Source organism: Phacochoerus africanus, chromosome 11, assembly GCF_016906955.1.
Source record: "Phacochoerus africanus isolate WHEZ1 chromosome 11, ROS_Pafr_v1, whole genome shotgun sequence".
Classification (NCBI taxonomy): domain Eukaryota; kingdom Metazoa; phylum Chordata; class Mammalia; order Artiodactyla; family Suidae; genus Phacochoerus; species Phacochoerus africanus.
The window spans coordinates 123,418,557-123,444,154 of record NC_062554.1 but is presented as its reverse complement, the minus strand read 5'-3'; the positions used below and the strand labels follow the sequence as shown (position 1 = coordinate 123,444,154).

Genomic DNA, 25,598 nt, shown 5'->3' with positions numbered 1-25,598 from the left:
TCCTCCCTGAGGGCAGAGGGCAGAGGTCAGATCTTAATGACTCCTGTGTTCAGGTCAATCATGGTACTGAACACAGAGCAGGGACTCAGTAGATGGCTGACTGCTGAGAAACATGCCCCACTATCTAAAAGGCAAAAATAGCTTTCCTCTGAACTAGTGATATCTGTATCTAATACATGCAATTAATAGATTCTGCAGAAGTAAACTAGGAGAGTCAAAAAGAGATGGGGATATATAGTCTAAAGACTGACCAAAACACTAGACAAAATTTTATTAACACAGGATTGGAATGCAATATATCTGAATCATTTATTCAGTGCCCTGTTGAGAAAATAAGTAGTAAACTTGGCTGAAAGTAAGGACAAAAATCCCACTTCAGAGACCGCTGATGGCAGCGCCCATTCAAGCATCATCCAACGGAGAGTTCTGTCTAAGCAGATGCCAGTATTACTGTCTCCTTGGCAAGGTTATCCCACAGCAGGGATTATCCCGATAGCATAGGATTATCTCTACACTAAGATTAACTTCATACTCTTCTAGCGTTGAGCCCAACAGATGACACTGTCTTTCTTGTCACGACACAGTATTTTAAAATTTATAGTACACATAGGAGAAGAAAGCAATTGAAAAGAGAAAGAAAAAAAGAGAGAGAGGAATTCCTCTGTGGTGCAACGGGATTGGTGGGGTCTCTGGGAGCTCTGGGACGCAGGTTCGGTCCCCAACCTGGCACAGTGGGTTAAAGGGTTCAGCTTTGCACAGCTACAGAGGAGGTCAAAACTGTGGCTCGTATCTGTCCCTGGCCGAGGAACTCCACCGAGCGGCCATAAAAGAAAAAGTAAAAACAGGTTTCCTCCACTATACTACCTTAGTTGAAAGACTTATTGTAAGAAGAACAAATCAAGTGTAAAGAGAATAAATCAAGTTTCCAAGTTCTGATTGTAGGCTCACTAAGCAACCTCAGAGGAATAGCTTCCCTTGCGGCCTATCTAAGAGCATTGAATTGCAGTTTTGCGAGTATATAGTACATATCCCACTTCTAAATTCAGTTAACAGGAAGGATAATCGAACAAAACCCACAAGAAGATGCTGGGGTTAGATCAAATCATTGAACTCTTCGGAAATGGAATATCTAAAGTCTAGGGACATGGTTATGTGGACAATGAATGTCCCTGCCGTTTTAGTAAACAAAAGATTTTTTTGTCTTTTGTCTTTTTAGGGCCGCACCTGTGGGATCTGGAGGTTCCCAGGCTAGGGGTGGAATTGGAGCTACAGCTGCCGGCCTAATGCCACAGCCACAGCAACACTAGATCCAAGCTGTGTCTGCGACCTACACCACAGCTCAGGGCAACACCAGATCCTTAACCCACTGAGTGAGGCCAGGGATCGAACCTGAAACCTCATGGTGCCTAGTTGGATTTGTTTCTGCTGCACCATGACAGGAACGCCAACAAAGGGTGTTTTGGCCATAAAACCAACATCCACTGCAGCTGCCCCTGTCAGTGCACCCTGAGGGGAATTTAGGATGGAGAAAACTGGGATACTGGGCCTAGAGAGTAAGATGCATATCAAAGCAATAGTTTCAATGAGCCTGGACTCTTGCACCTTCCCAAAGAAAAGCACTAAAATCATTAACTTGAGATGTGTGTTTTTGTGATTAGCAGTAATCCTTCGATGCTCAACTACATGTTTTTTTGTTGTTGGTGGTTTTTTTTTTTTTTTTTTTTCCCCCAGCAAAAATCTCCTGTACATCCTGGCTCCTCTTGTACCTCTCCAGAACAGTCCCTCAGAGCTATCTGGGTGGCTGTATACTGGGCTTAAGTCCTCAGTAAGTCCGCCGAATAAAACATAGTTTTAAGTTATACTTTTTGTTCAGTTAACAGGTAGCAGTCTAGGCTATCACATCTTTATGTTTTCTATTCGTACTCCAGTCACAAAGGCCTCAAAACCAAGCCACCATTTACTTTTCTGCTGGCAACTTTAACTCCTTCTTTCCTACTCAAATGGAGCAGGGCACTGTGGGGACACAAAAGCCCCAACTCCTGTTTGTGGGAAATAGGCCTCATTCAGCCTCCATGACCTTCCTTGAATTCATAAGGGCAGGGCCAAACAGTTGCTATTTAAGGAAGGGAGAGGCTGCAGAGACAAGGTAGGAACAGTTAAGAAACACTGAGCATGTGACTTCCCGCTGGGGTACACTGGGTTAAGAATCCATCTGCAATGGCTCCGGTCACTGCGTTGGCGTGCGTTCAATCTGATCCACAGCTATGGCCACGCCAGATTCTTTAACTGAGGGAAAAAGCCTAGCGCAATGGGTTAAAGGACCTGATAGCTATGGATCAGATTCAATCCCTGGAACTTCCAGGGTGCAGGCATTAAAAAAGAGAAAAAGAAACAAATAAACAATAGTGCAGCCCTGGGGTAGGGTCCTGGTTCCTCTTCAAGGAATATACAGAACAGTTATCTTTGAGTTCTTCTGCAGAACTAAAACCCTCAACAACTGAAAGATGTTAACTACTTGATGAAGCATTTTTTATGCCAGAGAGAAGGACCACAGAACCAGTCCTGGGGCCACTAAACCCCACTGTGAAGAAGAATGCAAGCTTGAATCTACCCTGATTCTTATCTGTGGCCCTATTTTCCACTCCAAAACTATAAAACTACTTCCTAGTCTTTCCCAAAGGAGGGCCCAGTCTTTAGGGCGTGAGCCTGCTATGGCCTCTTTTGCCTGGCAAAGCAACAAAGCTGATTTTTTTCTCCTTTGCCCCATGCTCTTGTCTCTAGGTTTCTATTTGGTAGACAGAGGCCAAGTTCAGCAACACTCCCTTGCCAAAAGGTTACTCTGCCTAACCTGCTCATCTGCAAATCAACGGCAATCCAATTGTTTGCACTCTCATTCCCATGTTCTGATTGAAGAAAACCGTGCTGGGTGGTAGTATTGAAACAAGAGGGTAGAGGGCAGGGCACGATCCTTAAAAGGATGACATAGTTCTTGAGGATATGCCAAAAACTGGTTAGAACAAACTAGGTCCAAGGTAGTAGATGATCTAGCTTCCTCCCAGTGGACCTTGCATTTCATTATTTGTACACTGTAACATATTAGCTAAATGACATGCCCACAGATGCCACGACAGTTTTGGCCATAAAAGGTGGCCCAATTCCTGGAGACCATCTCCCTTTCCAGGAAATAGTTAGAATAATCCTCCCACTCATTAGTCTATGAAATTGCCCAGCCCATAAAAACTCACCACCCCATATTTCGGGCCTCTCACTTCTCAGCTTCTGAGATGGCCCACACTCTGTCTGCGGAGCATGTTTCTCCCAGGACCACTCTCTTGCCTTTTGAGATGGCCCACCCTTTGTCCATCTCTCAATAAACCTACTTCTTATCTATCACTTTGCCACTTGCTAAATTGCTTCTGTGCCAAGACATGAGGAACCAGAACCTTAGTGAGTCCTGGGACCAGGTGTTTGATTTTAATTAAAAAAAAAAGTGGGCTCAAGTTCCAATCTGGCTTTTGGCTGGGTCTGAGTCCCCGTCTGAGGTGAATGTTTTAGCGTGATAAATTTATTTATTTATTTAAGACCGCACCTGCGGCATATGGACATTTCCAGGTCAGGAACTGAATCCGAACTGTTGCTTTGTCCTATGCCCCAGCTGTGGCAACACAAGATCCTTAACCTACTGCGGTGGGCTGAGAATTGAACCCACACCTCTGCAGTGACCTGAGCCACTGCAGTCATATCTTTAACCCACTGTGCCACAGTCAGAACAAATTTATGATGTACAACTTTAGGTGGTCTTTAGCATCGCTGGGGCAATCCTTTTTAAAAAATTAATTACTGTAAAACGTATTTTGCGAACTGTGACTAAGAAAAACAGAGTAAAGTTTACCCTCTCAACCATTTTTAAGAGTACAGTTCAGCAGTGTTAAATATATTCACACTGTTGTCAAACAGATCTCTGGAACTTGTTTGTCCTGCAAATCTGAAATTTGTGGGAAGAGCTGTCAGTGAGGATTCCAGTTTGTACTTTAGGGCTCCATCCTGTTAAACTGTGAACTGTGTTGACCCTGCTGACTGGGGGGAAAAAAAGAGAAGCATCTGGGGAAATGTGCAGAAATGTGCCTTGACCCATAATGAGTGAGACATACTCGACAAGTCAATAAACTGTAACAGAAAAAAAAATACATACACACCTTCCCGCCAGAGCTCTTGGAGAACAATTTATGTAAACCAAACATACTGCTGTGTCTTCCTTCCAAGACTCCTGCCTTTTGTTTCCCAGAAGAGATACTATTCTGGTGGCTGCTGGAATCTGCTCCCTGAATTAGAATTCTAAGATCCCAAATAACCATAAGTTTGTTCTTTTTCTATATCTAAGTCTGTTCCTGTTTTGTAAATAAGTTCATTTGTATCATATGTTTTAGATTTTGCATATAAATGATATTAGATGATACCTGTCTGTATCTGATTTACTTTACTTAGTATGATAATCTCTAGGTCTATCCATGCTAGATGAACAGATACACACTAGTTTATATAAAATAGCTAACAGCAAGGACCTACTGTCTAGCACAGAAAACTATATTCAATATCTTGTAATAACCTGTAATGGAATCTGCAAAAGAATATCACTTTGCTGTACCCCTGAAACTAACACAACATGTTGTAAATCAACTAAACTTCAATTAGGAAAAAAAAGAGCCCCAAATAAATGCATTTTTTAGTTTTACAGTCTGCTTCTTTTTCTCAGATGACAAAATCTATGCCCATTAAACAACTCTTCTTTGCCCCTCCAACTAGTCCCTAGTAACCACCATTCTACTTTCTGGTTTTTACGAATGTGACTATTTTAGATACCTTATAAATGGAATGATATAGTATTTATCTTTTTAGTGACTGGTTTACTTCATATAACCTAATGTCCTCAAGGAGTTTTATCCATATTGCAACATGCAAGATGGATTTCCTTGCTTTTTAAGGCTGAACAATATTCCATTGTATGTATATACCATCTTTTCTTTTTCCATCCATCCATCCATCCATGGGCACTTGGGTTGCTTACCTCCTGAACAGCACTACTATGAACATGGGGGTGGGGTAATCTTTTTCTATTTTAGTTTTCTCTTCTATTCTCCAGGCAGCAAGCAATTCTCACATTTTATCACTACTCGTGTCTGAACCTCGTCTCCATTTCCTTTATGCTCAGCAGCTGGCCTTGCCTTTTACTTCCTAGAAGAAACTGAGGTTGGTTCAAGTTCTGTTCCTTACCTGCAAACGAGGTAGCTCTATATCCACCCTTACGTTGCCCAGAAGAAGAGGTGCCTCTGTCTCCTATTCAAGGCTCTCCTCAGCAGTTTTCACCATGGGCTACTCTATGGCTCTGTACCTGCTTCAAGGTAGTGAACTCCCTGAGGTCCCACAGCTTATATTCTCTAGCACAGCATCCAATATTTAGCAAAAATGGTATTAACTTCAGCATAAAAATGGAGGCCCCTCGAGTGGTCTCTCCCAGACAGACCTGTGGTACATACCAGTTCTTGAGACTCCTTCAAGCTCAGTGCTCCTACATGAATTACTATTTGATCCAACCTGCAAAAGAGAAAACACCATTTTCATCATGTGAATTTTATGGTAACAGGGAAGGGCTGCACTATCCTGGTTTGTGCTGGTTTTATTTATTTATTTATTTGCTGTCTTTTTAGGGTCACACTCAAGGCATATGGAGGTTGTCAGGCTAGAGGTCCAATCGGAGCCATAACTGCCAGGCTGCACCACAGCCACAGCAACATCAGATCCAAGCTGCACCCACAAACTACACCACGGCTTGCAGCAGCGTCAGATCCTCTAATCCACTTTGCGAGGCCAGGAATGAACCCACATCGTCATGGATTCTAGTTGGGTTCTTAACCCACCAAGCTATAGGAACTCCTGTCTTGGTATAGCAGTTGGCTAATATCTGATTAGTCCCAATCTCAAGACTACTGAATGCTATAGTGCTCTACTTAAAATCAGTGTGATCAGGAGTTCCCATTGTGGCTCAGTGGGTTAAGGACCCAACATTGTCTCTATGATAATGCAGGTTTGATCCCTGGCCTTGCTCTGTGGGTTAAGGATCTGGCATTGCTGCAGGCTGCAGCAGAGACTGCAGATGCAGCTCAGATCCAGTTTTACAATGGCTGCAGTGTAGGCCTCAGCTGCAGCTATGATTTGACCCCTGGCCCAGGAACTTTCATATGCTGCTGGTGAGGCCTTAAAAAGAATAAAAAAAAATTGGTCTAATCAGTGCCTTAAAAAAAACATCCAGGGAATAAAATTTAAGGTTCAACCAAGCAGTAGAATTTTGAAAGCAATAATTGATAAGTCAATACTTGAGTACTTATTTTGACTACTGTTTTAGATGTTGCATCAGGTGGTGACAATTTGCATGACGAAAGGTGTAAAACAGATATTTTTGGAGACAAAAATAAAGAGGTTTCTTACAGTACAGGAACCAGCCATAGGAGAAAGGAATTTACTCTGAAAAGTTTTTTTCCTATCTTGTGAGAATTTGATCATGCGTGTGATTTTTTCTGAGGCCCCAATGTCCATCTTTGGAGGTGCTCCACGTGGTCCCACAGGAAGAGGCCACACGTAGACTGGTCTTCTGAGGGTAGGATCAATAAAAGTCCACTGTGGGAGTTCCCATTGTGGCTTAGTGGTTAACAAATCCAACTAGGAACCATGAGGTTGCGGGTTCGATTCCTGGCCTTGCTCAGTGGGTTAATGATCTGGCATTGCCGTGAGCTGTGGTGTAGGTCGCAGATGTGGCTCAGATCCCTCGTTGCTGTGGCTCTGGCGTAGGTCGGCGGCTACAGCTCTGATTCGACCCCTAGCCTGGGAACCTCCATATGCTGTGGGGAAATGGCAAAAAGACAAAAAAATAAATAAATAAAAGTCCACTGTGAATCCAGTCATGCTGGTGAGTCTTCAAGGGACTCTGAGTGACACGCATGGCACCCCCATGGGAAGGAGACACCATATCCCCCTTGAGGCCCACGCATTGAGTCCTCTCATGACTCTTGACTTGTTATGTCTTAGGTCAAACGGACCTAGCTGGGAAGTACTCTGATCAGGTCTGCATTTGTGAAGGAGAAAGGAAGACTTCCGAAAGGAGAAAAGGCAGCTGACGGGGCCGCATTACCCTCACCAGCAGCTTTATGGCATGACCTCCGCATCTCCTGGCTTAGGTTAAAACAATCATGCTTGGTCAAGCCCCCTGGGTCTGCGGCTTTAGCACAAACTTGCAATTTCCCAATCAGGAGGAGGAGGCTCCCCAAAGCCTTCTGGTCGTCAAGACTTACTTCCCTTTCTAATTCCCTGCAGTGGCTACTCCAAATCTTGACTCTTCTCCTTCAGCTCTAAGTGTCATCCAACTCCTTGTTCTTGGCAGATGTCCTTGCTCCCAAGACCCCAAAGAGAAAGATGCTTTCACGTACAGGCCCCCTCCCTTCTCACCTCTGCACTGAGCTGTGTCACCTTCTGGTTCCTCCCAGCTTCTTAGCTGTCTCCTAAAGCTACTCTACCTACTCTGGGTTTTATTTCAAAGCCTTTGCTGAGACCTTCCACCAAAGGCATCAGTTCTCCCACTCTCTTTAATCTTTCCTCTAACGGCACTGTCCTTTAGGCACAGAAACGTGCTCAAGATTGTCCCACTTTAAGAAAAAGAAAATTTCTTTTCATTTTGCTTCCTCCTCCCTAATTTACTATTCCATCTCTCCGCCCATGGTCTGTGATCTTTTTGGGCCCAGGATCTGACTGAAAATTAGCTGCACACTGGTGGATGACCAGAAAATGCTTATGCGTTCAAATTTGGTGTATAATTTCAGGGTACCCAAGATGCTCTGAAGCCTCTTAAGGATTCCCAAAGTGGGCATGGGCTTTGCACTGACAACCTCTGCTCCAGGCTCACTTGGGACTTACCTCCAATCTTTGCCTCCATCTAAGACACTGTCAATCACTCCCTTCTCTGATCCCCGTTTACACTATCAGAAGGATCAGTGTTCGTTTTCATGGTGTGGCATCTCCACTAGACGGTATGCAACCTGAGGGCAGAGATCCTGTTTTATACCCCCAGTGCCAGTACAGTGTGTACCACACCACGTACAGACAACGGATAAAACTTGGTTGATTGATGTGCGTGTTGAATGGATGCTGTCCCATTTGTTCTACCCTGGCATGGACTGGATGTTATAACAAAAGCGTGTCATTGCACTGAAACTCAGGGGATGCAGAAAGCTCCCTACGACTACAAGAGTCATGTGCAGAGAGAAGACTTGTAAGGAAGCAACGGGCTGATGGAAGCATCTGGACCCACCCTGAGATGGAATGGCGTATGAGCTGCTCAGCAGAGGGGCTGGGAGCTCAGTGGTCAGTCACCAGGACCCTCTTCTCACCCCCTTAGCCCAACGACTGGGAACCCAAGGGACTGGCCTGGCAGAAAGACCAGAGGCAGTGTCCCGCTTCCCAACAGGCTCTCTGACAGCCAGGCGTGTCTTGCAGTCTGGCTGCCCTTCCACACAGAAAGGAAGGGCGCTCCTCTGCCTCAGCTCCTCTTCCCACAAGCCGACCTTGGGCCAGACTTGTGACCGGCAGGCAGGCTGGGAGGCTGCATCATGGGGGAGGAGCCCCGAACTCTATGCAGCTTTTGCAGATGAGTGCTTTTGTCCTAGTGGAGCCACTCACTTGTTCCTTCCTTTTGTCACCCACTCCTCTGCGACCTGGCAGCGCTCTGAGATGCTCAGGGACAGGCCTTCTCCCGTCGTGCCATTCACTGTTCCAAACAGAGAGTCAGTCAGTGGGACCAGCCGACACCTTCTGTTCCCCCAACACGAATGCTGGCAGTGCAGGGGCAGGCGTCCCTGCTCAAGAGGAAGTTATACAGAGCAACACCAGAGGAGAGAATCCAGGAGGGCGAGAGGCCATTTTCCATTTTCACCTTAGGCTTAGTCTGTGTTCACATCTTCACTTCGTCAATAGGGGTGGGAAGGTGAATTGCGACTTGTAGTCGCCAATCTTTTATTGTTTTCAGGGCCAGAGAGTAAGTATTTAAAACGGAGACAGAGATAACAGCCTATGTTTTAAGCAAATCTCTGAACACACCTGCCAGTGCTATAGTTAGGTTTGAGCGGCAAGAAAACCACTGCCATCCAGTACTGGGAGAATCTCACGGTGGTCGGAAATGGGGGGAACTTAGGAAAACAATGGTGTAGATTGCAGGTCGAAAACAACCTCCACCTATGGTTTGATATAGTGGTGCTCTAGGACAACTCATTGTTTTTAATAATTCATAAAACACCAGGATATTAATATTTCATGCAGCAAGCACTCATATATTCACTTATCCTCATCACAGCTCAGCAAAACACAAATCATTCCTTTCATTTACAGATACAAATATGAGGTCCTTAATCACTAATCTAAGTTTGAATCCAGATCCATATGATTACAAAATATTCCCCACTACTACAACTCTCCCCCCTTTTTTTTGGCTTTTGTCTTTTTAAGGCCACACCCACAGCACATGGAGGTTCCCAGCCTACGCCTCAGCCACAGCAATGCCAGATCTGAGCCGAGTCTGCGACCTACACCACAGCTCACAGCGATGCCGGATCCTTAACCCACTGATCCTTAATCCATTGGTTTTCTTGCCGAACCCACATCCTCATGGATGCTAGTCAGATTCTTTAACCACTGAGCCACAACGGGAACTCTTCTCTCCTTTTTTTAACTTTTAAAAAATGTTATTGAAGTATAGTTGATTTACAATGTCGTGTTAACTTCTGCTGTAGAGCAAAGTGTACAATCATCTCTTAATGGATCAGAAAAAGGATGCCAATGGCACTGGGATATGCTGCTGGGGCCTAATGCATAGGGGCACACTTGGGGTCTCCCATGCTGAGCACTCAGTTGGGGAAGAGGAGGAGGGATGGTGATGGGGAGAAGGAGAGAGTGTTTTAATCACCCTGCAGGGTCCTGAGATATCTCAAGCATGCTCCTACGTTCCCTCTATACCCAGAGGAGATCTGTGGCCCTTTTAGGAGGAAGAATGTGTCTTTCCCACTATGCGTAGAGCTGTAGGGGGACACTGAATGGTTCTACAATCAGGTATTGGTTTTGACACATGACCCTGATACTTTTTTACAGAAGTTTTAACCTGCTCTGATTTGGTGCTCCAAGTTCTGAAGGGGCCCTGTTGGGAGAGCTGGAATCAGGGCCAAGTGCAGTGCACCCAGAACGGCAACCAACCCAAGGGGCTGAGCACTCAGAATGTAACACAAGGGGCAGCTCAACTGCAGGGAAGTATAGTTCTCGGGCTTAAAATATTCAAGGTCTGGTTTTTGTTTTTTAATTTACACTCTCTGAAATAAATAAATAACTTGCTAGACCTGTGATTCCTTTTTGTGCTGCATTTAGAGTGCTGCTTCTTCTTTTTTTAAATTCCTTGCCACATCCATGGGATATGGAAGTTCCCAGGCCAGGGACTGAATCTGAGCTGAAGCTGAGACCTACACCACAGCTGCAGCAAAGCAGGATCCTTAACCCACAGTGCCACAGCAGGAACTCCCAGAGTGCTTCTTACATTTATGTGGTGAAATGTCTGGGTGAAGACAGAATAAAGACCATTCTTTTTTTTAAATTTAAAAAACCTTTTTCTTTTTAGGGCTGTATTTGCAGCATATGGAAGTTCTCAGGCTTTTGAACTGGAGCTGTATCAGCCAGCCTATGCCACAGCTCACGTCAGATCCTTAACCCACTGAGTGAGGCCTGGGATCAAACCTGCAACCTCATGGTTTGTAACCCACTGGGCCACATTGGGAACGTGCAGAATAAAGCCCATTCTTAAGAGAGAGAGAAGCCTGGGTTTTGTCATTACTCTACCACTTCTTGGATGAGTGGATTTCGGCAATCTACATAATACATCTGAGCCATAGAGTTTCTTTCTTACATGAAGATAAAAATAATACCTTATCTGTTTTGAAGGTATACTCCTAAATTAGATAATCTCTTGATTATCTTTACAGGTCTAAAATTGATGAGCCTAAAAATTCACAAATTTCACAGGCTTAGCCAGGCTCAATCATGATCTGCGATGTCCTGGGTAGCAAGTAGGTGACAGCTACTTTCTAGGGACTGAGCTAGAGATATGCAGAGAACTCTCTAAAGATGACTTACCAAAGATATTCTTCACTCCCTGTACTTCCACGAGATAATCCACATACTGACCGATGACTGAAAAGTTGATCTCTCTGAAAAGTCACAGGAAACCAAATCAGAAAAAAATGCATATTTATTCTTTTCTAGATTACTGGTCAGTCTATATCCAAGTCTATAAACAGCTCTCACTTGCTAATAGTTATTAAAATCCACCCAGGGAGTTCCCTTTGTGGCTCAGGGGAAATGAACCATATTGGTATCCATGAGGATGTGGGTTCGATCCCTGGCCCCACTCAGTGGGTTAAGGATCTGGCATGGCCATGAGCTGTGGCGTAGGCTGGCAGCTGTAGCTCTGATTCAACTCCTAGGACTCTAGCCTGGGAACTTCCATATGCCGGAGGTGCGGCTCAAAAAATAAAATTAAAATTAAATAAAATTAATAAAATAAATCAAATCAAATCAAGTCAAATCCACCCAACCAGTCTGAAATTCTTAGCCTGCTCTGAATAATGCCTGGGTGTTTTTTTTTTGTTTTTTCTCCTGAGTCTAGTGATTTCTCTACTCAGCCATATATGTCTCACTTATGTGAGCAAAACACTATTAGTTATTAACAAAGTTTTTAAGCTTCATCACAAGTAATATTTAAAAATTAGTTACTTAATTATCTTTTGCCCCTTTAGGGAAGAGTGATGGCTGGGGGATGTGGTTAAATGAGAACATTTTCCATGTGGTGAGAATCAATCATTCCTTAGGCTGACTAAATAGGAACATTCAATCTTAATTCTTGAAGAATTTTAGCACTCAATATTTGTGACAACAAATGAAGGCTCAAACCCATTTACATGTGCTAGTTTAATTTTTTAATTTTATTTATTTATTTTTTGGTCTTCTTAGGGCTGCACCTGTGGCATATAGAGGTTCCCAGGCTAGGGGTTGAATCAGAGCTGCAGCTTTTGACCTACACCACAGCCATAGCAATGCCAGATCCAAGCCGCGTCTGCAACCTACACCACAGCTCATGGCAACACAGCTCACTAGCACCGCTGTGCTAGTTTTAAATTGAAGACAATGTTTGGAAAGGAACTTTGTCATCGCTTTGCTTTTTCAAAGTGTGGCTGGCGAGACAGCAACATCAGCATCTGGGAGGATTTGTTAGAAATGAAGAGCCCCAGGCCCCACACAGTTCTCCTGGTCAGAATCTGCAGTGTAACAAGATCCCCACGGAATCTGCTTGCATTTTGCAGTCTGAAGAGTAATGACCCTGGAAAGACCTGATATTTAAGACAATAAGGGCTCTTTCCTTAAAATCATATTGAGTTAAAAAAATCTAGAAACTGACTCTCACACATATCAGACAAAGTGATCTGTTCTCAATCAGAATACAGGTGGGGAGGACGGGGGATGGAGAATGAAAGTACAAGAAAAAACCGTGGGGCAAGTGTGCAAAATGTTGCAGAATCCGGGGTTGCCAAGAACACAAAGTACTAGTTGGCTAGTACTTTTGCATTTTTGTCACTGCAGCCAGAGAATCCTAATTTAATTTTACTTAACATCTTTATTGTAGTCCTTAAAAAAACAAAAAAGAACCCAAAACATCTGGGGATTATAGAGAACAAAGACATCAAAGGGTATTTGTCAAAGGGATTAGGAATAATAGAGATAAAAACAAAAAATGCATAGGCAACCTCTGCCCACAACATGCAAAAGATTACCAGGTTCCAGCTGCCATTTGGGAAAAGGTATGCTTTCTTGTTGCTGTGTTTTGTTTTGTTTTGTTTTAAATTTTAAAAAAAGTTTTACTGAAGTATAGTTGATTTACAATGTTGTGATAATTTCTGCTGTGCCACAAAGTGATAAATATACACACATGGAAAAGGTGTGCTTTAAAGAGAGGGGTAAGGATCTGGCATTGTCTCTGCGGTAGTGCAGATTCCATCCCTGGCACAGTGGGTTAAGGATCTGGCATTGCTGCAGCTCAAGTGTAGGTTCCAGCTGAGGCTCGGATTTGATCCCTGGCCTGGGAACTTCCCTATGCCGCAGGTGCAGCCAAAAAAAAAAAAAAAAAAAAAAAACAGGTAGTGAATACAACAAAAAAAGACACTCATAGAGAACAAACTAGAGGCCATCAGTGGAGAAAGGGAATAAGGGAGGGGCAATTTAGGGGTAGGTGAGTGATAAAGACAAACTATCAGGTATAAAATAAGCTACCGGGATATATTGTACAACATGGGGAATACAGCCAATATTTTATAATAACTATAAATGGAGTATAACTTTAAAAAATTGTAAATTTCTATATTGTACACCTGTAACTTACATAATAAAAAAAGAAAAAAAATCCAGATGATCTAATGAGGCCAGGCCTATCTTTCTATATTGTACCAACTGGCTGGGGAGGGCAAGGGCTATCCCCTGTGGGGGCATAGAAGCTCCCAGGTCACCTCTGGGATGCCTGCCTGACTGTAGGTGTGAGTTTGCAGCCCTTGGCAGAAATGCTCAGGGGCTCCAGTCACAAGTGAACCCAGGGCAATCACCCTATTTGTCACAAAGGCACCCCCAAAACAGCAAGGCTAGATTGGCAACAGAATCATTTTTTCTGTGGACTATGCTCCCTCATTTCCCATCTTACTCGACCTCCCCAGGGTGTCTGGGTTTATGTTCACTGCTGCAGGCACTGTATCAGTTATTGGCAGTCACCAGAGAGAATGGAAAGAATAAGACTGGGTAATAATTATTCTTCTCCCCACTGGCCCAGCTGTTTGAGGCTTGTTGCTTATGGAAGGTGAGAAGGGGCATGAGCCAGTTCACTTGGAAAGTTTGGACTGGCTTTCCAGTGCTTCACCTCTTCCTCTGTGAGTGTCATGGACACATCCTAGCACAGGCCACCTCAGGGGAGAGTGGTCCAGGACCCAACTCGATGCTTGCTGTAGATGTTCTCATGCTTAACTCCAATTTAATGTCTTAATTTTAGTTCTCATGGGTTCAGATTCTTTGCCTTAGGTTCATCGCTTTTTTGAAATAAAAGTACTTATTTTTTTTCATATACCAAAGCTATATTATTTTAGAAAGTACATGCAATAAAAAGGAAAAAAAAAAAAACCACTCAGGATCTCCTTAGAGATTTTTACTCTTACTAGTTTACTATTTCTCTATTCACAAATACACAATATAGTATTCTCTTAAGTATTGTAATATTTTTTCACTTAACATTCCAAATTGGTATGTTCCTACATCTTCAGATAGTCCGTTACTCTACTACACAGCATTTCATTGTATGCATGAACACAATTACTTTAGCTAATTTTCTATTCTTGGGTATTTAGTGGACTTATAAATTATAAAAGAAGAGGGGATATCTATCAAATTATTTTTGCCACAAATTGAGGCCTAGACTAGGTGAACTGTGAAATTGCATGTTAACTTTAACTCTTTTCTTAGGGTAGAAGGATAATAGAATTGTTCTAAAGGGGCTTTCCCGAGAAAATCCCTATGGCTGTACATTTTTTCTCCTGGTGCATGACAGAGAGTGAAAGACTTCTACGTTATTTGAGAACACAGAACCAACAGCACAGGCTCGCTCCATAACTGGCATGATCTGGCATGCATATCAGAAAATCTGATGTTCTATTTCTTTGCCTACTTTGGATATATTGAGCATTCAAAATCAGATAGAAGTCATGTGTCCTTTTGGCAAAATAACTACTTGGCTACTTTAAAACTCCTTTGGCAGAGAAGCACGGGGGACTATAACTACCCCACCTTGCCCGAAGGTAGAAAACAACTCGTTCTGGAAATCTGGGCCATTTAATTTCCCAACACAGTTGGAAGGACAATAATCTATACAACTCCGACTCCAGGAGCCAGGCGCTTTCTGATTGGTTGGGCAACAGCTTTGATGTTGTTAGAGGGTATTGTGAAGATTCCCATGGTGAAGTCAAGGGCATTTGAGGGAGAAAACACCATTTTTTTCCTTGACATCTTGGCCAATCTGGAATGGATTTTCTGTTCTAATGACTGTGAACTTGCTCGATGGAAAAAGTGACTTCTTGAAACAATGAAGAACAGCAAAAGTCTTTCCCTCTAGTGTGTAGAGAAAGAAGGCGAGATGGGATGGGGAGAGACAGATCTTCCTTCCCAGTTATGCGGCTGAGGGCAGTGCTAATCTTTAGGATTTCAGTTTTATCAACTGCAAAAATAGATGAACCGTGCTCTCACAGAGTTGCTGTGAAGATCTAAGTGAAACATGCCCATTAAAATGCCCAGCATGACAACTGACACACCGATTGGTGCTAAATTCCTTTCCTATGAAATAATGAAATTATTCACTCATGAAATAACAAAATTTACTACACACTGTGCGAGATGCTGAAGATACAAAGATAAAAAGGATACATGCTCAGGTCCTGTGTATTGCCTGGTACCCAATACACATCTGCATAAGGTGAAGCAGATCAGAGCCTGCTGTTGGGAGAGGCAGGCACGTAACAGTTATTGTAATAATTATCATAAACAAAAAATCCTGATGTAATGTGAAAAGGCAGGTACCACTGTGGGACCACAGGGGAAGGACGTTTTTTAGGGAAATTGGGGAAGAATCACCAGGGGATGGTTTTGATGGATGAACAGACAAGTTCAAGTGCATAAGGGAAAGGAGCAGGGGGGTGGAAAAAGGCAGAGGAAACAGAATGTGTAAAGGCACCGAGGCAAGAAAGGGGATGAGCTGTTTGGGGAAACAGAACCGTAGCAGGAAAGGTAGATTGTAAAGGACTTTCTAAGTCATTCCAGACACTGGGCTTTAACCTTCAGTCCAGTTCATCCCAGACTTTAATGTGCTAAAGAACCATCGGGGGACACAGTTACAATGTAGGTTCGGATTCAGTGGTATGTAATAGGGCCTGAGAGTCTGCATTTCTAGTAAGTTCCTATGTGATGCTGGAGCTAATGGTCGATGGACCACGTGAGTAGCAAGGCTTAGACAAAAGTGACTCCACAGAGAGTCTTAGAGAAGAAATCGAATAAGTGATTAGATTTATTTATGAGGATGCTCGTGGGGCTATGGCGTGGAGGATGGACTGGAAGTGAAGGTACTCACATTGCAGATTCAAAGCATAATTGCAGATTCTTAGCATTCATATGGGCCTTAGAGATAACGTGGTTGAATTCTGTCTCTATTCAAAATACGAGCGTACTTTTACAAGGTGACAAGAGCTCCCCAGGGTCAGACAGCTAGTGGTGGCAAAGCTGGGGGTCAAGAATCCAGACATGTTAACTGAAATCTATTTAACTCTGTTCTTTCTGCCAGCTTCCCCGCTCTAGGACATCAACTCATATTCAGAGTTGAATTGTTAGAATTATATAGGAAAAAGGATGCAGGGAAATCATACTTAGCCATTCTGAATCGTGGAGGCCATAGTTTTTGTGTGCATGTGTGTTTTTTAAGGTCACACCCACAGCATACAGAAATTTCCAGGCTAGGGGTCAAATTTGAGCTATAGCTGCTGGCCTACACCACAGCCACAGCAACATGGGATCCAAGCCGCATCTGCGACCTATACCACAGCTCATGGCAATGCTGGATCCTTAACCCCCTGAGCGAGTCCAGGGATCGAACCACATCCTCATGGATACTAGTTGGGTTTGTTATCACTGAGCCACCCAGGAACTCCTGGAGGCTACAGTTTATTCTAAGAGCCAGGTTAGGAAAACTCCCATAATAGAATTTCCAGGTGTTAGATTCCATGTGACTCTCCTTTTTTTTTTTTTATTATTTTTTTAAATTAAAAAAAATTAAAGTATAGGGAGTTCCACTTGTGGCTCAATGGAAATGAATCTGACTAGTATCCATGAGGACTCAGGTTTGATCCCTGGCCTTGCTCAGTGGGTTGGAGATCTGGCCTTGCTGTGAGCTGTGGTGTAGGTCGAAGACACGGCTTGGATCTGGTGTTGCTGTGGTTGTGGTGGAGTCCAGCGGCTGCAGCTCAGATTCAACCCCTAGCCTGGGAACCTCCATATGATGTGGGTGTGGCTCTAAAAAAATTTAAAAAATAAAAAAAAAAATAAAAAAGAAAGGAATGGGATTTAAAAAAATAACACTATATTTTTAATTTTTTTATTTTTATTTTTTGTCTTTTTAGGGCCACACCCACAGCATATGGAAGTTCCCAGGTTGAGGGCAAATCAGAGCTGCAGCTGCTGGCTTACACCAGAGCCACAGCAACCTGAGATCCCAGGCACATCTGCGACCTACACCACAGCTCACGGCAACTCTGGATCCTTAACCTACTGAGCAAGGCTGAGGATTGAACCTGCGTCCTTGCAGATACTAATTGGGTTCTTAACCCACTGAGCCATAGCCACAACGGGAACTCCAACATTCCCTTTCTTACATTCTCTTTCATCATAGTCTATCCCGGGAGGTTGGATATTATTCCCTGTGCTATACCATAGGACCTCACTGCTTATCTATTCTAAGTGTAACAGTTTGCATCTACTAACGCCAAACTCCCAATCCATCCCACTTCCTTCCGCTCCCCCTTGGTAACCACAAGTCTGATCTCTATGTCTGTGAGTCACGTGACTCCTCTTTCTGTCTTGTCTCTTAGAAACACATCAGACCTACAGATTCCTCTGTGGGCAGGTAGGTTAATGCCTACCTGCTCTTGGTAGGTGTTCCAAACCTGCTTAATACCTGTGAGAATGTCTGGATACAGCAAGTGGCGGGAGAAAAGGGGACTAACATCACTTAGAGGCCCATTATGTGGTACGTACTAACACCTACTTAATTTAATTTAATGTGATTTAACTTAATTTGAATCCTTGCAAGGCCCTCACAAAAACTGCATTCTTATTTTGACTGCACATCTTAGGAAAGTGAGGGTCTTAGAAAAGAATTCATGCAAAAAGAGGAAATAGTGTAATAGAGGCAACAGGGTCAGAGGTATTTGGCAAACAGAGAAGAATCTGGAAAAGCAGAGTCATTTTAGTTATCTCTAATTATGTGGGTCCTAGTGTCCCAAGAAAAGAGCAGAACAGCGTGTTAGAACACACACTCCGTGGGTGCCAGATAAACAAACGAGACCCTGAAGAAGCCGCTTCTAGGCTTAGAGGGTCTGATTAAAAAGGTTAAAGTGGCATCAACCAGATGTAGTGTTCTGAGCTTGCAAACAGGATCTTACTCCATAACAGGAAGTAAATCCTGTCTGCTCATGCAATCACATGCCTTCTGTTTCATCTGCCCAACAAGTAGCGGACACACTGACAAAGAGCTGACTACAGTCTTTCTTAGGGCTTGCAGAAGCAGAGAAGCAACGGAAACAAAAAAAATTGCTACTAACCACTGAGTAATTTATATGCCGTCTCAGCAAGAATTGTATTTAGACCTAGTAAAGATGTGATTATTTGTGAATATTAGAAGTTAGAAGAATATCTGAAGATCTAAGGGAAAACTGTGGTATGACCAACCTTGAACGAAAATACTAAAAAAAAAGAAATTTCATCTACTTTAAAGGAACAGGGTTAGGGTTTACAAATTCAGCAATGGAAGGTCAAAAGCATAAAAGCTTTACTTAAAGATATCTTAAATACCTCATCTCCTCTTTACCGCTGCCTCATGCCACCAGGACAGTTCAAACTTATTGACCTAAGTACATACTGACCTGTGCCAAGTACTATTATATGGATTATCTCATTTTTACACTCATAACTCCATGATGCAGGTACGACTAAAATTACATTTTATAGACGAAGAAAGAGGACGCTTAAAGAAGACAGAATTCTGGCTGCTTTGTTAGAATGACTCCTCTAATGGGTCAAAAACATTTAGATCCAGAAGGTGGAGGACTCCCCACCTGGTTAATGGCAATGTCCTGGGAGGCCTTCCATTATTGCTGATGGAGACCCAGGGCATGTGACCACTAGCTGAGAGTACCAGCAAAAGGATGGCCATAATATTCATCCGGAGGGCAAAATGCCTGCTTGGGTAAGGATTTCTCAACAATCATCTGCTCCCCAACATTTAACCAATTTTTTTTTTCCTTTTTATGGCCACACTTGTGACATATGGACGTTCCTGGGCCAGGGGTCTATTTGCAGCTTCAGCTGCTGGCCTATACCACAGCCACAGCCACGCTGGATCCAAGCCACACCTGCAACCTATGGTGGAGTTTGTGTCAATGCCAGATCCTTAACCCACTGAGTGAGGCCAGGGATGGAAACTGCATCCTCACTGAGACAATGCTGGGTCCTTAACCAGCCAAGCCACAATGGGAACTCCTAACCCATGTTGAAAGGAGACTGTAAAACATGCCTTAAGGTGTCCATCTGGCAGCCACCTTCCCCACTTTGCTCAGGGTAGGACATTTCATCATGTCTATGAACGGTCTGGAGACAGGGTCTAGAGGCCAGAGATTGACATCAAATCCTGCTAAAATGAGATTCTCCTCACCCAACTCCAGCAGCCTTATGTGGGAAGGCCAGGGTTCCAATGAAATCCAAGGAGAATTTGCTTTGTGGAGCTAGACACTGGGAGGAGGGTGAGCCGCCATATCTTACCTTGTCTCTTTCTGCACTGCTTGCGAGGTAGAGATCTCTTCTCTGACTTGGGGCCAGAGAGAGTGAGGGGGGGGGGATGACTGGCAGAAGCTGCCACTTGGCAATGGTGCCACAGAGCCGCGAAGTCGAAGCAACCTGCTATAGAGACCTACCGTCCTCTGCAGTGGAGGGAGAGCCCTTTAGTCCCAAGCCATAGTTACCCATGCTCAGTCATCGGCGTGATGGTCGCGGCCACGAGACCTTGAAGTTTCTTCTTCGGGGAGGCCATTGAGCTGCTGACAAAGTCTGGAAAACATACAAGGGAATTCTCTCCTTCAAGGACTGTCATTAATGATAAAACTCCTGGGCAAAGTCCATTCCTACATAGCTTAGAACTGTGAAAAATGCTTACAAGAACACAAACACCCAGAGCAAATGAGAAGAATGTAAAACATTAGTGCTTCATACTAGAGAGGAGGAAACTCTTTTTTTTTTTTTTTTTAAAGACAGGAAAGGTGGGGACAAGAAGAGAGAACTGTTCGAGGAAAACAGCCTTGGAAAGGGCTCCCGTTTTACCTACGTAGGGGACGGCGGCAATCTGAAATCTCAAAGAGCAAGGGTGAACAGCAGCAGACCCAGGAAAGGATATGAACCTGACTCAGGGAGGTTGAGTATATAAAAAATTACTGTGACTCAGGTTGAAATATGGAGGGGAGAAAAGGGATATTCTTATCTCTTTCCATAACTTCATACCATTAAGGGAGAATCTGCCCTAAAGCCAGTCCTTAAGTCTTAAGGCTTCAGTGTGATCTAAATAACACTAATAAGATCTTTCATATTCTAGTTTTGTTCAGTTCTTCCCAGCTCTAGTAAGCCACATCACAAATATTCTTTTATCTCCTTCTCCCCACCCTTAGACCAAGCTCACTCAGGGCCAGAAACAGACTGCATTTGCCTTTGCTTTCCCTGCACCGAGTGCTCTGCTGGACACCTTGTGTTCAGTAAAAAAGTGATGACTATGTGGGTGATTAAATGAGGTGTTCAGATGGTAGCTGGATGAGGACTTCCGCAGATGGTGAGATCACTGCTAAGATAGTGAACCTGGCCACACTCTCTGGGCCAAAGGGATCTCTCGCCACCTGGCCAAGAGTGTACCTACCCATAACCGTAAAAAAGCCAAGAAGGGAGTTCTCGCTGTGGCTCAGTGATAACAAACCCGACTAGCATCCATGAGTTCAATCCCTGGCCTCGCTCAGTGGGCTAAGGATCCAGCACTGCCACGAGCTGTGGTATAGGTCGCAGACGAGGCTCAGATTCTGCATTGCTGTGGTTGTGCTGTAGGCTGGCAGCAGCAGCTCTGATTCAACCTTATCCTGGGATCTTCCATATGCCACAAGTGTGGCCCTAAAAAGACCAAAAAAAAAAAAAAAAAAAAATGAAGAAGCCAAGAACTCATCTCAAACAGGCAATGAGAAGCAATACAGCATCCTTGTTAACAGCCTGGATTCTACAAACAGATTGCCTTGTTCAACCCCCAACTTTGCCATTTAACTAATTACAGAAGAATTATTTTTTTTTGAGCTGTAAGACATAAAAACTTGAAGGCACAAATGTAAAGTATAATTGCAAAACAAAATAAAAACACAATCAGACAATTCTGGCTTACAGTTATACAAAAGATGGTTGGCTTAGAGCAAACACAGTGATGTCTACAGGTAATGAACAAGAGCGAGTATGTTATAGTTCTGAGGCTACGGGCGCATCTCAAAACCCAAAGCTCACTACACTTAACTCTGACCCACAGAATATAATACTTATGAACTATCATATTTTGTTTGCTCTTAGCTGTTTATCTCGTCTCCCCAAATAGGAGTATAAACTTCTGGAGTACAGAGGTTATATGTTCTATTTTTTTTTCTGTATCCCCCAAGATTTTCTGTATTCCCATGTGAGCCCTTGAAGCCAGAAACAGGGCAAAACAAGGACAAAAACATGAAAGTCTATACCATATGGCAAAACACTGTTTTTATGGAAAGTCAACAGTGATACCACTCCCTTACAAACATCTATGTCCCTGGAGAGGCTTGTTCTGGAAATTGAGCCCAAATCCTTCAAGCAGCTTTGTTTTATATTGAAAGGCAACAAAGAGGAACCCTACCAGATATACAGGATACTAGGATTTCTCTGACTTTTCCTAGTTTGAAGATGAGATTAAATCCTGTTGGGAGGGTTTTTTTTTCTTCACTTTTTTTTGTTTGTTTTGGCCATGCCCACAGCATGTGGAAGATGTGGAAGTTCCCAAGTCAGGAATTGAACCTGCGCCACAGCAGCAACCTGGGCTGCTGCAGTGACAACGCTGGATCCTTAACCTGGTGCACCACAAGAGAACTTCCTTTTGGAAGTTTTGAAACAGAAATGCAATCATGTGGCCCATGGGGAAAACACAAGGCCCCAATGACACAGGTTCTGTCTACCCCAGAGGAATGTCTCAACATCCAATGAGGCTGATGCTGGGCCCACTGCTGTCTTCCCTGGCCCTCCTGTACCCATTCAGCTCAGACAGCCCAAAGCAGACCTGCCATTTTGTCTTCTAAACAATTTCTTACTTCGTTCCTTACAGTGGAGGGGGTAGAACGCTAGCTCTAGAGTCAGACTTCAGGGTCTATGTCCTGGCTCCACCACTTACCAGCTGGGTGACCTTGGGACTCTTATTTAACCTCCCTGTGCTTCAGTTCCCCCTTCTGTAAACTAGGATGACAGTAATCATATTTCATAGGGTTGTTGAGAGAATTAAATGAATTATTTCTTGTAAGGTGATTAACAAAAGCTAGGCTCACAGTCCTCTCCATGAAGCCTTGTCTGCTGACTACAGAATGCTGGTAAGTAGTGTTCCTTTATCAGCACCCTCTTCCCTGTCATCTCAGGCACACTGGTGTCTTCTTCCCTATTCCTGCTACTCTTTTCTATTCAGAGACTAAGTCATTTCAGTTCCATTTGTTATCTTCTTTCCCTGAAATCCCTCCCTCCCTCCTTACCGCCCCTCTCATAACTTATCCTTTGCTACCTCTTATCTAGACCAATGGACCAACAGACAACTCCACGTCCAAGGGGCTCACAGGGGTTCAAGAAAGGTCAAGTGATAAGAGTCCAGAGAGCTAGGTTCCACATTAGAAGTCTCCTACATTAGGCTGTACGCTCTAGATTTCCATATTCTTGTGCTTTTAGCTGCATTTATTTCATATTTAGGGCAGTCACAAGAATATTCTTAGGACAGTCAGAAGCTTGGACTGGCATATATATACATATGTATATATTTACTTAAGTGTCCTTACATATAGTTTGGTTAAAAAATACGGGGCCTGGGATGGGAGTTGGGAATCACTGTCCTAATAGGAACTTTCTTTTTCAGTACAGGTAGGCTGCCAGACTAATCTCCCAGCTGCTCAGCCATTTCTGATCTTGCTTTTGCCTTGCTCAAAAAAAAAAAAAAAAAAAAGCTAATTACCTTCTTCCTGATTTCCATGGGACAAATACCAAAGTAGAGAGTATCTGAATATAAATACTCGAGTATGAGAGTCTCAGCATAGATTTCTTCACACCTGAAATTACACTAGCCCAGCTGGTCCCTATTGCCCCTACCTTGTCCTGTCTCATCTGGTTCTCCCACCTAGAATGGCAGCACCTCTCACTTTAGCTGCTTCAGTCTAGCCAATGTTTAGAACTCACTTTAAAAACTAGAGAACATTCTCTGATGCCTTAATGAAAATAATTTCTTATTCCTCAGAATTCCCTCAAATATTTGTTTTTCATTAGAAACTTTACCTCAGAGATATTAGTAGGGTAGTTTTGCTCTTCCAGAGTGTAAGCCATGGGGTAGGGGTAGGGGAGGAGGCAAGACTGCTTCAAAAATCTATCTCTGCACAGATAAATGAGCACTAAATAAAAGAGCAAAGTTTGCTGGCTTTGTGAACAGTGAAACTCCTACAGGAAGAGATGGGGTAAAAAATCACAACTGTAACTGAGAATGATCCATATTTTGTAAATTCGAATTTTACATAAAACTGGGTATGTTATGCTTCCAAATTCTTCACAGGTTACATCAAAAACAAATGGTCAGAATGCTCTCCAGCCGAAGGCCTAGTGTGAACTTAGAATGTTATGACTGAAACACCTGAGGAGTATTATTACTTTCATAATCTTTCGAAATCTCGGAGCTCTATCCACAGACAACTCAAATTTTCTTAAAAGGGCAAATTTAAAAAAAAAAATCTGAAGGTGGGGAGGAGGAGGAGGATGCAGCTCTGGGCATGGAGAATTACTCGAGAGAGAAAATACTTGGAAAAGAAGAAACAGAAATAGAGAAACTAAAAACACCCCCCTCCCCCCAATGCAGAAGTACAATTTCCTGTCAAATGATGGGAGGGGACGATTCTGAGCATTCTGCAAAAAAGGATCCTTAGGGGCCGGCTCTATTGTCTGGAGGTCCGGAGCGAATCCCGACGAGGGGGTCCGCGTGCCCTGTCCCGGACACTAGCCCTGGACAGGAGGGTGTCTCGTTCTCGCTTCCTCAGGCTCCATGTCCCAGCTCCTCTGCCTTGTCCCTGGCCTCTGGCCGCCCCCACCTCACCCACCCCGGAATCCAGTCCCCCGCGTCCCTGGGTCCCAGCTCCCCAGCGGCCCGTCTGTCCACCCCGGCGCCACGCCCGCTCACCCCACACGCTGCTGCTCAGTCTCCGGCGCTCCGCGCCCGCCGCACAGGCGCGCTCTTTATTGCCGGGGCCGCGCACCACGTGCCCGCCACGCCCCCGGCCCCTTGGGCTGTAGTTCCGCCCCCACGCCGCGCCGCCCGCACCCCACGGCGTAACGCACAATTGGAGCTCGCTTTTCCCGCCACGGCTCCCGGGCCCTGTGGGCTGACGGAGCAGAGGCGCACGGCCTTGGCTCCGCGACTGCGGCGAGCTTCCGAGCTCGCACCTGGGCGCCCGGGAGCGCCCAGATTCTGCGGCAGCCGGTCTTTCCACCTCCTGGGCTCCTTTCCGTCCTACTTTGCCATCTGTCCAGGGGCCTGCAGCAACAGGTATATGGTGGTTCTGGGTTTTGAAGTGTGAGCCACTGTTCCAAAAGTATGCTGAGAACACTGCCTGCTCGGCAGGGATTCCATGCTCCTCAGGCTGGTGCTACCGTCCCAACCCCGCACCTTCTCCTGTTCAAACGAGATGAACTGATACTAAAAGCAGATGAATTACTAATGCAGAAGGTTTTCTGGCATATTCTGGAGAACAATTGAAAGAGTTTTGAAAGGGAAAATTATTTTTAACCAAACTATCTCCACTTGCAGGAAAGTCAAGAGTTTATTTTCTAATATGTGCTGTGTTCATAAATCAGAAATACAGCCTTCTTTTGGCGCAAGTCCTCAGCTTTCTTTTGGTAATGTGAATTAACCTCAATTTCCCATGAAAGGCAATGGCTGATGCATGTTCATTTAGAGAGGATGATTCCCAAGGTGCTTTCTCGTTTGTAAAGTGCATTATATCTGATAAGGTTCCCAGGAGGATGGAGACCGACCCCCCCCCCAAAAATGTGGCTGTTCACCTTGGAGACCTGCTGTGGACACCCTCTCCCGGAATGTGGATGCTCAAGTTGGGCAGCAGGAAACAATGGCCTGCGGAAAACAGGCCTGCATAGATTAACCTACAAGGAGTCACTGTCCTCCATCGTGGGACTTGACCCCCTACCCCTCCCTTGACCTTCCCCTCCTCCTTCCTCATCATTCCCCCACAGTTCCTGCCACGAACTCCAGCCACAGATTGCCGCCAAAGATCATTTATAAGCCCAGCACCTCCTTACAGTCGGACCTGGCGCCCTTTTGAGCT

General features: G+C 44.2%; 1 protein-coding gene across 3 annotated transcripts in view; it reads right to left on the bottom strand.

The window, feature by feature from the left end:
• NPL (N-acetylneuraminate pyruvate lyase) overlaps positions 1–24,498 on the bottom strand; it is a 38,214-nt gene extending 13,716 nt beyond the window's left edge. For all 3 annotated transcript variants that reach the window (XR_007130841.1, XM_047753063.1, XM_047753062.1), the window contains exons 1-5: positions 24,437–24,498; positions 19,947–20,031; positions 11,215–11,288; positions 8,725–8,812; positions 5,535–5,592 (exon numbers count right to left, since the gene is read on the bottom strand). Coding sequence is in view for 2 of the 3 variants with exons in the window: in XM_047753063.1 (XP_047609019.1) it covers positions 5,535–5,592; positions 8,725–8,812; positions 11,215–11,288; positions 19,947–20,014 (288 nt within the window). In the remaining variant the exon portion in view is untranslated. The remainder of the gene's footprint in view (positions 1–5,534; positions 5,593–8,724; positions 8,813–11,214; positions 11,289–19,946; positions 20,032–24,436) is intronic.
• Positions 24,499–25,598: the final 1,100 nt, after the last annotated feature.